Below are 16,120 nucleotides of genomic sequence, written 5' to 3'. Positions count from 1 at the left end.
TCATGATCACTTAATTCTGAAGATTTTCTAATTTTTTTTTACTACAGTTATTTAGAAATATGCTTTAAAATATCCAAATATATGTAGTAGGAGCGGGATTACTTCGAGTGGGATTACTTTATATATACATGTTTTCCATATATATATGGAAATTTTTGTTTACTAAGGAGGTACAGATACAAATCTTCAGTCATTACTAGTTCATTAAATTTTAGTGGAATTAAATGCCTTGTCAAAGTTTTCTATTGGAAATGCTGTGCCCAGATAGTTTTTACGGCCCTACCCATTCCTCCTGTTTACCACTTGACATTATTAATTTACTCCTCCCTCTTCTCAGGTTTGCCCAGGCTGGCTCAATGCTATCAGACTGCAGCCGCTGTGAAAAGCTTCAATTCCCTATGCTCCCATGATGAAGCTGTGTTACTGTGGGAAAGGAGATAAGCTAATACATGGTGCTATTTGGGGGAGGGGGGATTTTTATCTAAAATAGCTATTTTAGTATTTCATCATCTTTTTTTCAGGAATATTAAAACAATGTTCATAATTTATAGGCAACATCTGAATTTTGCAAAACCTACCCTCAAGTTCTCCTAAATAATTATAAACATTTGTACCAATTGGATATTCTCATATACTTTTCAAATTAAAAAATAATTGACTGTGACAACAATAATCACACCTAAAATGCTAAGGGGAGAGCACAACTAGGTCCTGCCTCAACATACTCTTTGAACAACACTAAAGGACTGGGTCGCTAGCTTCTATTGTGTTCCCTAATGTTAGTGCTTAGCAGAATTTTTGTTGGGTTAAAATGCAAAATGCATATGTAAACCATCCTAAAAGGTGAACTTTTTGCCCAATTTTTAAAGAACTGATTGTAACCATGCAAAAATATGACTATTTTTGACCTGGAAGGCAATTCTAAAAAATGAAAATAGTTGTTTTAGTTTTTTCTTTAGGATATTTAATAAAAATATTTTCAATAGATTATTTTTAGTTGAACACTTAAAAAAAACCCCAAACTTTCTGAAAGTTTGAGTAACTATTCAAATGAAAAAGGTCTTCTTTATTATTGACCTCATCAGGACTTCGAAACTCTTCCAGCTACTGAAAAGTATGCTGAATGGTTGCTTCCTCTCTCTTGTCAGAGGAAACATAAGAAAAAAAATGATAACAGACTTTACTACTCTGGGCATGTTAGGTAAAATGCCCATTTTTTTCAAAATGTTAACCAGTCTCGAGATGAGTTCTGAGGATTTGACTCCTAAAAAAATGCTTGGAAACTTGGGAGCTATGGATCCATCCCAGGCACTCAGGGCTTCCTGGCAAGAATGGGCCACAAAGATCTGTTTTGCACAAAGTTACTACTCAGGTTTAATTTAGCAGAACTGAAAAAATTTTAACCACAAAGCTTACATTTAAAAGGAGATACATGTAAACTGAATCTAAGAAATACCCTAAGGAAGAGCAAAACACTTTGTCTCTGAGAGAGGAATAGCAGAAAGAACCCAAGGAAGTTCAAAAACTTGGCACCAATCATATGGTTCTCAAAGGTAGGAAATAATAGTATTGGGTTAAAATTATACTGGAATTTTGGATCTGAAAAGGGATTTACAGGTCTAATCCAAATCCCTCAATTTATAGATGATGAAACTTGAGGCCTGTTTATTCATTCAACAACATTTATTATGTGCCTACATGCTCAATGCTGGAAATACAACAATGAACAAGACAAGACATGGTCCAAAGAGGGAATGTGACTTGCCCAAATTCACTAAGCAAGTTAGCAACTAAACGGGCTGCTTGCACTCAACTCCAAATTGTCTAATAATATACAATCTTTTCTGTACCTGAAAATACACTAAGCATTTGATGAAGGAGCTGTGCAAAGATAAGATTTTCATATACAATTGATGTAATAACATTATGTAATAAGGTATATGTTTATATTATATTCAGTGTTAAAACCTACATAAAATAAAGAGTTTTTTAATTAGCAAATGAAATGGTAATTTCCTTGGAAGTGCTTTCTAATTTCTAGTTTACTACGTATTCCATGTGCAAATTTTGACAATCCAAATTTTGAAATTTTTTAATATGATTTCTGATTGTACAACTATAACTCTTACTATATTCTGGCTGCTTTGAATTTCAACTTTTATGCAATCTGTGTTCTAATATTTTAGTTATTTTCAGTAAATAACTATTTTAAAGGATTCTAACCATTAACCAGTTTACCCACCTTATTCATTCATAGCTTAACCAGCGTGGTAACTTTAGTGTATGTAATATAATCAGAGATACAGCTTTTAAAATGTCCTGCATTGGAACTTATTTTTTTCTTTTTTCTTTTTTGGCAGCGCCACACAGCATGCAGGATTGTAGATTGTAGTTCCCCCACCAGGGATCGAAACTGTGCCCCCTGAAGTGGAAGCCCAGAGTCCTAACCACTGGACCGCAAGTGAATTCCCTTTTTTAAAAAAATATTTATTTATTTTTGGCTGTGTTCGGTCTTCATTGCTGTGTGTGGGCTTTCTCTAGTTGTGGCAAGAGGGGGCTACTCTTTGTTGTGGTGTGCAGGCTTCTCATTGCGGTGGCTTCTCTTGTTGCAGAGCACGGGCTCTAGGCGCACAGGCTTCAGTAGTTGTGGCGCATGGGCTCTAGAGCACAGGTTCAGTAGTTGTGGCACATGGGCTTAGCTGCTCCGTGGCATGTGGGATCTTCCCGGACCAGGGATCGAACCGGTGTCCCCTGCGTTGGCAGGCAGATTCTTAACCACTGTACCACCAGGGAAGTCCCGAATTCCCTTTGATTTTTTTTTTTTGAACTCAATTCTTTAAAAGAAAACTCATGTACCTTATTTCAAAATGAAAAATGGCACCTATAATAGGATAATAAAAGGGAAAATAAGAGTTTGGAACCAATCTTTTGTTGTTGTTTTTTTTTTGCTGATTTAATAACCCCAAGAAAGCAACAGGGGAGTTCTCTAACATAGGAGAGGATAGGAGCCCTAATAGAAGCAATACTGCAGCCTCAGCATTCTTTAATTAAAACAATCCAGGGCTTCCCTGGTTCGAGCCCTGGTCCGGGAAGATCCCACATGCTGCGGAGCAACTAAGCCCGTGCGCCACAACTACTGAGCCTGCACTCTAGAGCCCGTGAGCCACAACTACTGAAGCCTGCACACCTAGAGCCTGTGCTCCACAAGAGAAGCCACCGCAATGAGAAGCCCGCGCACCACAACGAAGAGTAGCCCCCGCTCGCGGCAACTAGAGAAAGCCTGCATGCAGCAACGAAGACACAACGCAGCCAATAAATAAATAAATAAATACTTAAAAGATTGCTAAAAAAAAAAACAACCAAAGTCCAAAAGAAAAGGTGTTGTAACTTACTGAAATAAAAAGGTTTTGAGACACTCCTGATATATGAGATATCCTGATTGGATATTCCAACACCTCTGAGAATCAATAGTGGGGAAGATGAGGGGATTTATAAGCTACCTCTGCTATACTACCAACATTACAATATGGAGCTCTAAGGTTGATTTTCCATCCTCAGACTCTACAAGGCTCTCCTACTGCTGCACTTCTTTCCCCTGGCCATTCACTCCCTGTTATTATTTGTGCTTCCTCCCTACATAATAAGCTCTACGGAGGACAGGCACTGGATACCATCCATCTCTGTATCTTACCTTGAATCACAGCACATAGCTGATATTCAATAATTGTAAAATGAAACCAGAGATGGTAACCAGAATTTAAAAATTGGTTAACACCTATCCTAATTCATATACCCACACTCTGAAACTAACTGTAATAATAAAAATTAAAACTACATCAGGAACATGTGGTTCTACTTCAAATATCAGGGAATCTTAAATGGCAGGGCAGGACTAAGAATTTTGAAAGGTCTAGTTACACAAAAACCCACAGTGCATGCTGCTCTAAAAATATCAACCACTTCTTTTTAAACAGGAAAAATCAATTTCAAGCCTCCGATAATGAAAGATAGAAGAAAACTGTCAGAAATAAAGGAAACATTAAGTGGAAAAAAAATGACAAGATAATTTTATCTCTGGATTAAGACTTATTTTAATATACATAATGTATAGTACTTCATATAATTTATTAATGTCATTTTCTATAGGACACTGTAATTAATTCAGTGACATCAATATTGACCTCATACAGACAAAGGATGAAAGCTGGGTTTTCTTGTGTACCAAATACAAAACACGTGCTGAAGAGTTATCACATACAACAGTTATACGAGATCAACTTTAAGGATGACTCAAGTTTACAGTAGTTGCTTCACACGGTTCTCCCTCAAGACTTGGATGTCACCCAGTGTTGCCATGCTTGTGCAAATGCCATCTCTGGCTTGCCTGACTACCTCCTTTTGCCAGCCCCACTTTTGCCTGTTTTACTGCTGCCACTGCTAGATTTGCCAGATGATTTTGAAGAGAAGAGTCTTGTCATGAACTCAGAAACATCAGGCAATTCATGATTGGAATTCAGCATATTCATTGACTGCTCCATCTCCTGTGGGAAGACAAAGCACAATGATATGAAAGGCACACGTCATTTAACAACACTTCCCTTAAGGAAGGAGGAGAGAAATAGAACAGGTAAAAGGTACTGGTTCTGAGCAATGATGTAATGTCATACCCAACAGCATTTCAGAAACCATGTTTCATGCCTCCTTTATATCACTAAGCATTTCAACCCTTAGTAAATGTCCGATAAGTGTTGCCTGGGGTTTGATTCGGCTTATATAGCCGAATATATATATATAAAGGGCATTTTCTCGGATAATGGACATATGTGATCATATTCCTGCCACCTTATTTTGTTTTCTGATCAGAATGCTTTCTTATTGTTTTAACAAGTGTTTTCTTAAACTCATGCTTTTTCTAGATGCATATAACCAGAACAGCAATCTTTAACCATGTATCAAGGTATCAGAAAAGTCTGGAAGGTAACTGTAGCATTTCCAAGACTTGATTCTTAAGGGCCTTAGTAGTAAATCTATGAATACTGTATGACTTGGGTGACCTCAGTTACAGCATCTAAAGCAAGCAACATCAATGTTAAAATGTTACAAACAGTCACTGGCAGGACCTAAGGACATGGCACTTTTATTTTGAGGTTCTTGTCCTCCCCCTTACTGAGCCAACAATCTATAAAGTTCTGTTCCATTTTTGACAATATTAATGTAATGTCTGCTTCATTTGAATTATATGTGACATTCCAAAAGTGAACTTAAAATTGTATTAGTTCGGACATGAAAAAAATAGCAAATACTCTATTATCTATTATTTAAAATTGAATTTTTTGTTCAATTATTAGCTTGGGCTTTCTCCCCAAATGTAGAATATATACATGAGTTTTCAGGGAGAAATCACCTTTACAAATATGGCCAGGAAAGAAACATTATGTTAACATGCCCTAGTAATCAAGAATTAAATGTTTATTTTAAATATAACAGGTCTTGAATCCCCACAAAAATATATCATCAACTCTATTTTTGAAGCTGTTCAATTCTGAAGCTCTTGAATGAACAACTTTTTACACTGCTTACTATATATGCAAAGCATTTTGCAAGAAATGAATTTTTAATCCAATGTGACTTCTAATGTTTCCTTCTATTGATACCACAGAGAGGTAACTGCCTTAACAGATACAAGGATATAGGATGTACACTTTCTGACCAACACTGAGGCAAAGATGCCAAAATTTAGCAACAATACATTTTGAAACATCATAAAGTTTTCTTTTTTCATGAAGCTTTTTCTGCCATTCCAGCTTGGGATAAGTGTCTTACCTTGTACAGAACTTAATCACCTAGTACCTCAGCAAACATTTTTTATTTATGTATATCTTATTTTTCCATTTAAACCCACACATGCGCACATACACACAAACACAATCCTCTGATGGCAAGAAGAGTGCTTTATAAATCCATTCTACTTCCTACATTTAACTGGACTATGAGCTTGTTGACAACAGGGATGACATATAGTCCATTTTTGTGTCCCCTGTATCCAGAACCTAAAAATTGATTAATAAATGTTTATTCAGTGATGAATAAAGTGTAAATACATATATATTAAATACAACAGAAAAACCTGGAATTCAGGAGATATCTGTTGATGGTTTTTGGGTGGAAGAATAGATAATTTTTTTTCTTTTAATTCTGAAGATTTTATACGGAAGCAAATATTTAAAAGAGACAAAGTGGTGGCACTAAAAATTTGAAGCATCTTACTTGGCAACTCCTCTCCCCTTTGCCAAACAGTATGATCTTGTGGTAGAGAGTTTGAAAACCACTATTCTATTTTTCTCCCTTGGTCTATCCGAATTTCTTCTGTGTGTCTGAACACATAAACTAAATGTGTACTTTGAAGAGTTTTGTAAAGTAAAGATAGATTATAAGAAGCTACCATTTTGTGAAATATTTGGATTAGGTATACCAGAATTATTATGCTTTTCAACTATTAAACAAGCGAGGTGCAAAGAGGCAAGTACTAAGCAAAATGTTTTAACTATATGAAAAGACCCAGGCTTTTATCAGGCAGAACCAACTGAATTTATCTGGTCCAGTGGAAACAATTAATTAAATGCCAGGAACATAATACTGTATCAACACAACCTGTAGATGAATTTGGCTTGGTAATTAGGATAAGGCTGAACAAACCCAAGCCATTCAGCCACAACGGACAGACCAGGCATCAGAACGTAGTTCAGTCATCTTACCCGCCTCATGTCAGGATCACTTGTGTTGACCACTTTGGGCAGAAGCACAAATATCAATAATGGAAGAACCATCATCATAACCTGTGAAAGAAAAAAATTCAGAAAATGTTTTTCCTACTTAACTGCAGAACAAAATCTGCACTTAACAACCAATGATGGAATTAAATATTGTAAACAGAATAAAACTAGCAGCCACCACTTCAATTCTACTGAACGAGCCCTGGTGACAGCAAGGTGCTCCTCAGTATCTGACTGTCGTAATATAAGAGTCTTACCTATAAGTGTGTGGACTTTATATAGACACCTTGCTTCACGTCTGTGCTACCTATCATTTTGCAGAGTTTAGAGTTTTATCTAACACAAATAGTTTGCAAACTGAACTATTCATTCACTTTCTTCAGTCTGCAGTCTGGCATTGAGATTGGTGATCCTGATGGCTCACCATCAGGTTGGATCCACAAGTCTTTCCAGATGACTTGTGATTCTTGGAGAAAACACCACATCCCCCCTCTAATGTACAATATACCACTAGGCAACTACTATAGCAGACAAGTTTTAAAAAATGACCTAGGAGCTTCTACCACTGCATGTTCCCATGGAATTTCAGAAATGAGAACATGGAAGATATTTCTCAATTAGCTTTGGAGTCTCATTGCTAACTTCACCCATCCACTCTACCCTCCTGCCTCTTTATGCCTAACTGCAGATTCCAGGTACTAATTTATTCCTCTCAAAGGAGGTACAGCCTGAAACGTCCCTATTTGTGTTCTAAATAGCTATCTGCAAGAAATATGATCAACATTTAGATAATTCTAAGGTAATAATTCAACTTTCAAAAACAGCAAAGAAAAAAAAGTCAAGTTGTTTCTACATATGCTATTAGTATTTTATATTAGTGGACACCATAAAATCGTTTCATGAAAATACCAAGTACTTAAATTACTACAGAATAACTTCTCTGTTCATAACACATCAAAAAAAAAAGCCTTTGTAAAAACCTTACTTGTGCCATCAAGAGGGGAAATTTATTAACTGATGGCACATTCATCAATGGACTAACATTCAGGTAGTATGAAGGATGAGATAGCTAGCTCCATGTGTGACTTACCACATACTCTTACTCTATTTTAATTTTAAACGTAAGTACTTATCTAATTTCTGCTGCACATTTCAATGTCAAATCTACTGTGTCATTCTCACTATCTTTTATTATGTATTCCCAAAGCTACTATTTTCATGAAATTCATGAATTGTTCACAGTAATCCTTTGATCCAACAATCTGACTCTAGCTTTCCTTTCACAGGGGTTAGAATTTTTCAACTGCCTGGAAGCAAATTACAGATTAGTAAAGATACTTTATTGTAGCCTGATACATACCATTGGGTTCATCAGAAAGTCTGTCCAGCCCCAAGATTCCCTTTTAATAAAGTAAGAAGGTGGGCCTGAAGATTTCATTTGGAGAGGATAGGGCAGTCTGACCACTTCTGATGTTTTGATGTAATTCACATATCTCGCTCTGATAAAGCAACATGAAAAAAGCATCAGTAATCCTACTAAAAGCATTACTAGTTAAAAGAAATGCTTATAATATATTAGCAATGCCTTATAATTACCTTTAGCTTTTTCCAAAATGCTTTGGCATCTAAACTTTTGATCTTGAAAATCTGATCAAAGTAGCTTTATCTGTATGTCTAAAATACTTAGCAAAATGTAGAGGGAGAACACTAGATTTGGAATCAAGAGACCTAGTTTCTAGCTATAGCTCTGTTATTACCTAGGCTTGTGGTCTTAAGTTCTTAACTTTTCTGGTTATATCAGAAGTTCTCCTGGAATTCTTCTAGCTCTAAAGCTCTTTGATTCTATTTAATAATAAATTTATTTTGTTATAAATATACAAAAATGCTGGAATTTTTTTGATTGTCTGAAACATGCATTGTTGAGTACACCTAATTTTAAAGGGTATTTTGCAAGAAAAACTTAATGATTTAAGAAAGTCCTGCAACAGTGCCATAGGTAACATTACATTTTTACCAGACATGCCAGTAATTTTAATCAGCCATGTTCAGACATATTCCAGTTTACTTTTTGAAAATTGCCTCCCCTATTTTTTCTATCATTTCCTTCTGGAACTTCTATTAGACACATGTTAGACCTTTTCATTCTTTACTCCACATCTTGTTAAACTCTCACTTTCACAGTGTCCTTTCCTTTATCTGTATTGCTTTCTGGGTAATTTTTCTGATCTGTCTGCCAGCTCATCAAACCTCTGTTCAGTTGCTTAGCACATCCACTGAGTTTTGTATTCCAAAGCATATACTGAGTGTAAAAGTTCAATTTCATTCTTTTTTCAAATATCTATGGCTTATTTCGATATTATGGTAAAAGCATTTCTTTTATTTGTTTAAAGCATTTTAAATATATTTTAAACAATTTTATAGTCTATATCCAATAAGCCTACTAACTAGAGTTCTCAGAGGTCTGATTCATCTGCTGACTCCACGTACATTGTTTTCTTGGGTATTTTATAAGTTAAGTAGACTTTATTTTTGCATGGGACTGGGACAGAGAGTTGTGCATTTGTCTCTGCCAGGAGTGGGGGATTATGACCAGGGGCCACCTTATTAACTGTTCAGATTGGAAGTTTCTGGATCATGCAAGAACAAATTCATATCCAAATTTCAATGAGGGTGTGACTATCAATTTTCAGGATAGATTTTTCCCTCCAAAAGCCAGGGAATCTGATCTTTTGGATTTCAGGCCAAGGGTCAAAGGGGAAACCAAGTCTTAGATCTAATTCTGACTCCAAGCATGCACAGGCTTGCCTCCCACCTACACACTGCTAATAAAATCTAAGGCTTTTGGTGAGAGAATAACAAAACCCCCAGGTAGGAAAGTAGTTTACAGTTTATCCTCTGAGGATTTCCCTTACTTTTTTGGGAGCTATACATTTAAAAGGAAATGTTTATCATGCTTTACCCAGCATTTCTAAAATTTTTCATTCTGACAAAATGTCAGAAATGTAAGTCTCACATATATTTGAAACTAACTTCTGCAAAATATTGGTCAAGAATACAAAATATTGGTCAAGAATATTAGTATCTTATATGGATCTCTCTTTGTTCTCTACTCTGTCCTCCCCAATTATTAAAATGATAAGGGCCTTGTTTTTTTTACCTATGTTTCAGGCATCCAATCATCAGGGATGGATCTGAGAACATGAATCCAACTGCTGCAACCAGTCCTTAAATACTAAAGCAGGAAGTACTCTTTACCCAAAGTGAAAAAGCAAATAAAACTTTATATTTAGAAAAATATTTCTAATTGCTTAGACTACTTTATTCAAAATTCAAAGTAAAAAGAATAAATAAAAATAAATTATAGTTTTTAATCGACAAGTATCCCCCTTTAACAACTTTCATTCTCTCCAGTATTCAGTTTTGTTTGTTTTGTTTTTTTGAGCCAGGCCACGCGGCTTGTGGGATCTTAGCTCCCCAACCAGGGATTGAACCCGGGCCCACAGCAATGAAAGTGCAGAGTCCTAACCACTGTACCCCAAGGAACTCCCAGTATTTTCAGTATTTTTAAAAAACTTTTAAACCTATATAAAGTTCATATGGTAAATCTACAAACCACCCCCATCTCCAAGCTTGCAATTCTAAAATACATAAAAAGTCATGATAAGTCCTTTACAGTTTAGATTTTAACATACTAGAGTTTTATACATATATTTTAAAAAACTTTTATGCCTCTAAAAAGACATGAGAAAGTCAATAGCTAATGTGGTTCAGTTACTTTGAAACAATCCATTTATTACATCAAAAATATTTATAAACATATTTGCAAGGTATTACCGTTAATTCATGCTCCACCTTGCTCTCAATAGCCAATAGCAAGAAATATTAGCATTTGGACAAAGTAGAATATTCTAAGACAATTTAATTTCAAAAATAGAGGGGAAAGTAGTTTGTTTCTAAAGAACGCGTTTTTAGTAGCATCACAGTATTGGTTTCGCAATAATATCAAGAATTTAAATTACCACAGAATAACCATCTCTGTTCACTACACATCCTAAAAGACGAAAAAGAAAACTCTGTCAACAGGAGCTGACTTCACTGGACTAATATGCAGCTGATATTAAAGGATGACGCAGCTCAATATATGACTCACTATTTTAATTATAGCATATTTACACATTACGCTTTAAAAACTTTCAATGACCGAAAAAAAACAAAGGAAGAGGGAAAGCATTTTAGGAGTAAACACTAACTCAAATATAAATATTACAGTACTAACCGAACATCTCTCTTATGTCAGCTCTATTTGGGGTCTCTACAAATCAACCTAAATATGCTAGGCACATAACAAAAAGGTCAGTAGTAAAATACAGCTCCTCTAACCCCCAAATTATTTTTGCCTTTGCATGACCTCTTCGTTATTACTGCAACATGAAGTAATTCTGTGATAGCTCAAACAAGGAAGAGACATAACCATTTAAAATTGTTTGGTATTTGTCAATTACACCTCAATAAAGCAAGCAAGAAAACTGCTTCCTATACTTCCTGGTCAGATTAGACTAAAGAGAGCACTATTGGCATGAGACTAATAACAAATAAATAAATTGGGGTTATAAGAGCATAAGGCTGAATCTGAACACTGTGGAAATCTATACAACTGATTCTAACTTCAAATGGGTTTGTGGTATTACAGGATCAGAGCCTGAATTAGTCCAAAATTCTTTTCACCTCGACTTCAAAGCATGTGTTCATCTACTTAGAACTTCTGAAACTTTTCCCTAGTCTTCCAGTCTCTAATACTGTACTTCTCTTTTTTTTATTATGATCCTCACTTTGAAGTAAACTCCATGATGTAATCTACCGTTTTCCAAAGAAATACTAAATTTCCATTGCACACTAAATGTTCCAGACAGGAAAAACTATAGAAATTTCTAGATCAACATACTATCAAATATACTAAGAGGTATCATCAAAATATCCCAATGATGAGTATTTTCAACTTAGAAAATTTAAATTATTTCCAACTTTAATAATCACATTTCAATTAAAACTTTCACAGTGCTTTTGCTCCTATAGTAAGTAACCTTACCTCTTCTCTATATAATCATATTAGGAGCTTTAAAATAAATATTAAGCCAGAGCAGGAGAAAGTTCAACTGTACAATATTATCAATGCTCAGATTAGAACAATATAAGGATGTTTTAAATATTTTAAGGAATACCTGTAGTTTAAATAGGAAACTTTCCAACCTTAACTATAAATTCTAAAAGGAATATATATAATGAGGTATTCAGTAGCCTAGCCTTTGGTAAAAATTAAATCAGTTGTCCTCACCTCATTTTGCCTTTTGAAGTGATATCTACTCGGACAGGATCAAACCTGTAAGCTGGAGAAATAACTTCCACTACATAAGATCCAGAAGGTATATCATGAACCACAAAACTCCCATCTGTCCTGGAACAATGAAATTATCATATTTAGTCACTTCTGATCAATAGCTTATTCTTTTCTTATGTTTTAAACCATCTGTTAACTCCCAAACCAACACCTCCCAAAATGACAGTCAGAGTAATTAGCAAAAAAAAAAACCCAAACTGGCAAGAGTTGTCCCACATTTCAGCTTCCATAATTAACACTGCACGAGTTCTGAAAACGCCCCAGACCATTCCACAGAGACATAGAAAGTACTTCTATTCCTTCTGTGAAATAGAGATGACAGGTGACAGGAGCACAGGTCCAATTCTAAAGCCATGTCTTTATTCAAGGGAATGAATAATATATGTCATTCCTACAAGTTTAGGGGTCCAATTTTGCAGATCCCCTCCAACAATTTCTTAATTAAAAATGACCTTTTTTCCTAGGTTTAATTTGCATTTTGTTTTCTTTCCTTTTTTTCTTTTTTATGGAAAAGGTAATTAAGTACTGTTTGTTCCACTTGATACAAATAGTTCCCATCTACCTTGGTTACTTCTTTTTGGGTATGTAGAAATTTAAAATGTTTATGTAGTTAAAACCATCCACCTTTTCCTTACTGCTTTCTTCTAAACTTCTAGACTTAGAAAACCACCCCATCAAGAACTGATAATTTCATGTTCACAGACCAAAATTAATTTGTTTTGCTAATGAGAAACTGCCATTCCGAGGAAAAAGATGTTTCTGTTTCAGAACAAATGGTTCTAAAGGGATTGACTTTATCAGAGAATTGCCAGTCTCACAATGTTAAAATAATGCTCCTTAAATCATTAGGCTCTTTCACAGTTAAAGGAATAGCTGATTCTGTCACATCCACAATGTTTACTAAAAAGTAAGAGGAAAAAGTTCCTTACTACTTCAAAGTACACACTGAGCTGAAACAGAATCTAAGTGCAAACATCAAGTTAACTTCTTCCTGAGCTGGATGTCTTCTATTTGCCCTTCAGATCATTCTCCACCCGTCTCTCCCCACAGCAGGAAGGGAAGAAAATGAGCTTAGTATACTTTTCCCCCCCAGCTCTCTCCCGTGAGAGGCCCCTAACTGGCTTTGTCAAGGGACACAGCTCCTTTCAAGGCAGTTCTTTCCTCTTTTCTAGGTTCCAGTAACCTTTACTTCCCCGCCTCCCTTCAGGCTTAGAGGTGACAATAGCCTTGAGGTTGTAAACTCTGGAGTACTGCATAATCTGGTTGTTTCCCTACACCATGACTACCCTGGTTAATTCTTTCATTAAACTTTCCTTGAATTATTCAGTTTCTTGATGGGATCCTAACTTAATAAATTTCAAAACATTTTCCTAGGTCCAGAAAAAAGAGAATTAATTCCAGCACAACACAAATAATACCAGAACTAATGGCGTAAAGGAAAAGCAAATATATTTTTCCTCCTAAGGTAAATATTTTGCTTTAAAAGATAACACAGACATTGTATAATGAAATTTTCAAACTTGGCTTTTAAAATGTACTCTACAATACAATGACCTTGTTGGACCCTGATTTGAAAGAACAATCACATAAAACTATTTCTGAGATAAGTGGGAAAACATAAAAATGGACTGGGTATTAGATGATATTATGGCATTATCATTTCTTTTGTCAAATCCATAACGGTACTGTGGGGTTTTTTTTTAAGTCCTTATCTTTCAGAGATACATAGTAGTGTTTTTATAAGTGAAATTATATTATGTTTAAGATCATCATATTTAAATATTCCAGAAAGAAATTAATGAGGTGCAGAGGAGATATAAAATCAAACAGTAAATTGTGATGGGTTCCTAAGCTATTCTGTTTATTTTAGTGTATGTCTGTAATTTTCCATAAGAAAAAGTTCAAAAAATTATAGTATGTAATCTTACGTATAGTACATAATGCATAGCACATAATTTCAAAAAACTGAAAACTACCTAAGTGCCCCCAGAGGACTAGATAAATAAATTATGGTTTACATACACAGTGATGAGAGTAAGAAGTGGCATGGGAGTCCTCAGTTGAAACTCCCCTGATGTCCATTTAGCCAAGTCCCAAGCCACCTCCAATAAGCATAAACATAGTCAAAATTGCATGTTACTTATGCATAACAGGTACAAGACAAATTACCTATCCCTCTTCCAAAAAGGTTGCCACCATAAGCTCTTCATATTAATTCTCAATTAACCTTTCTACATACAAATGAAAGAACATGAAATGGTATCAGAAGCTGCTCACAAAATATTAAATGAAAAAAAGCATGTTACAAAGCACTGTATATTGTATATTACTATTAAAAACGTAGGTCATGTGATTCCAAAGAGATACAATAAAATGCTAAGGCTTGTTATCTCTACTTTGTTTACATTTTCTTCAATAGACACATCACATATATATTATTTTCAAATAAAAATAATGTTTATTTTAAAAAACTGTATACTGCAGAAGAAAAAAAAGAGGTCAAATGGTTAATTATGGCTAATTTTCTAAAGCTTAATGAGTTTTATTATTAAAAGTTCATTTATATTAGGGTAAAACTTAAAGAATGCCCTAATGCCATATTTGTAATAATATACAGCACTTTAAAAATGATTGTAAGCTTGTCACTATTTATTAATCTGAGGTTGAAATTTCATTCAAAGGCACCTGGATACTCTGAATATTTCCAAAACAGATTTAGAATTAAATGTCCACACTTAAATTGTCTGGTTTTCAGATACCACTTGCTGGTATACAAACCTACCAGAGAAACGCTTCCTTTACCAAATGAATTTTCAGTTCAAAGTTTCACTTTCCAAGCAGCAATTGAAAGATTTAAAACATTATACTTGTGCCTAGACATCTGAAAAGCAGGCTGCTGCAGAACTGGACTGCTAATAAATCTACCACGTCTTTTAATATAGGCTCAAATCCTATTTCTACTAACAGCTAGAAAGGACAGAAGGGAGTAAGCAAGCCCTGTAGAGTCTCACATAAATGACAATAGTGATGTCGCAAATCCCTCGATGAATTCAAGCGTAAAAAAGAAGAACAATCTCACCTCCAGGCAAAAAAGGTGCTTTGATTAGGGACTTCAGGGCCCATTAATTTTAGAAGCAGCAACATTAGCCTCCCAGTCTGTGTCATCACTAAAAGCCCTGTGGGCTTTGAGAATTCCCACTTGCTTAGTATCTTTCTACACAACACGAAGCTACCAAAAGACTGAAATGGATGCAAAAAGGGGCCAGATTCCAGGGAAACCAGATGAGATGCAAAAGAAAGAATTCAGCAAAAGACAAATAAGGGGTCCATCTGTGCCCAGGGCCCAGGAGTGGTCATCCCCATTCAGGGCCAAAATGGAGTTGAAGATAACCGACTCCACTGCTCCGGCCCTGGGACGAGCGCCAGCCATCCTCATTTCTGAGGTACGGGACCGGGAAGGGGAAAGCGTCGACTGCCTCGCAAGGGTCACCCTCGGACAGCGACGTCGTCAGGTCTTGACACTCAGCTCCACTATGCGGAATTCCCTCCCAGCTCCCAACCCAACCACTTTCGCGCTGCCCTCAGGATGCTCACTTAAGGAAGCCGACATGCTCCTCTCCGTCTACCAGCACTCGGGCCGCCGAGATCCAGTCCTGGGGCTTCACACCAGGAACAACCGCACGCCCCTCAATCTTGAAGCGATCTCCGATGCTGACCCCACTCCCTCCTGAGCCCTCGGAGGTAGCCCCAGACACCTCCGAGCTCTGAGCATCCCTTGAGAGCATCAGCAGAAGGAAGGAAAAGAAGCCCCACACTGCGGCCGCCATGACTGCAGCTCTCGGCGGTTAGGCCGGGAGCCCCGGAAGCCCTCCCCGTCTCTCGCCGTCGCCGTCTCCGCAGGCTGATGTCGTCATCCCTGCGCGCCGGGTTCGGGCACCAGCTGTGGGCTCAA

General features: G+C 36.2%; 1 protein-coding gene across 2 annotated transcripts; it reads right to left on the bottom strand.

Moving 5' to 3' along the window:
- Positions 1-4,044: 4,044 nt before the first annotated feature.
- On the bottom strand, positions 4,045-16,056 carry EMC7 (ER membrane protein complex subunit 7). 2 transcript variants are annotated; one of them, XM_082648631.1, is made up of 5 exons: positions 15,763-16,055; positions 12,106-12,225; positions 8,134-8,272; positions 6,756-6,836; positions 4,045-4,541 (listed from the first exon to the last, which is right to left on the bottom strand). In XM_082648631.1, the coding sequence occupies exons 1-5, from the start codon at positions 15,993-15,995 to the stop codon at positions 4,389-4,391; spliced, it is 726 nt and encodes a 241-aa protein (XP_082504757.1). In that variant the 5' UTR covers positions 15,996-16,055; the 3' UTR covers positions 4,045-4,388. The 2 variants fall into 2 exon arrangements, with proteins under 2 accessions (XP_082504757.1, XP_082504758.1); XM_082648632.1 differs by lacking the exon at positions 12,106-12,225 and having other exon boundaries at positions 15,763-16,056.
- Positions 16,057-16,120: the final 64 nt, after the last annotated feature.

The sequence above is a fragment of the Grampus griseus genome (assembly GCF_964374135.1).
Source record: "Grampus griseus genome assembly, chromosome: 2".
Taxonomy (NCBI): domain Eukaryota; kingdom Metazoa; phylum Chordata; class Mammalia; order Artiodactyla; family Delphinidae; genus Grampus; species Grampus griseus.
The sequence above is the reverse complement of the archived record's forward strand: the minus strand, read 5'-3'. Positions and strand labels throughout refer to the sequence as shown.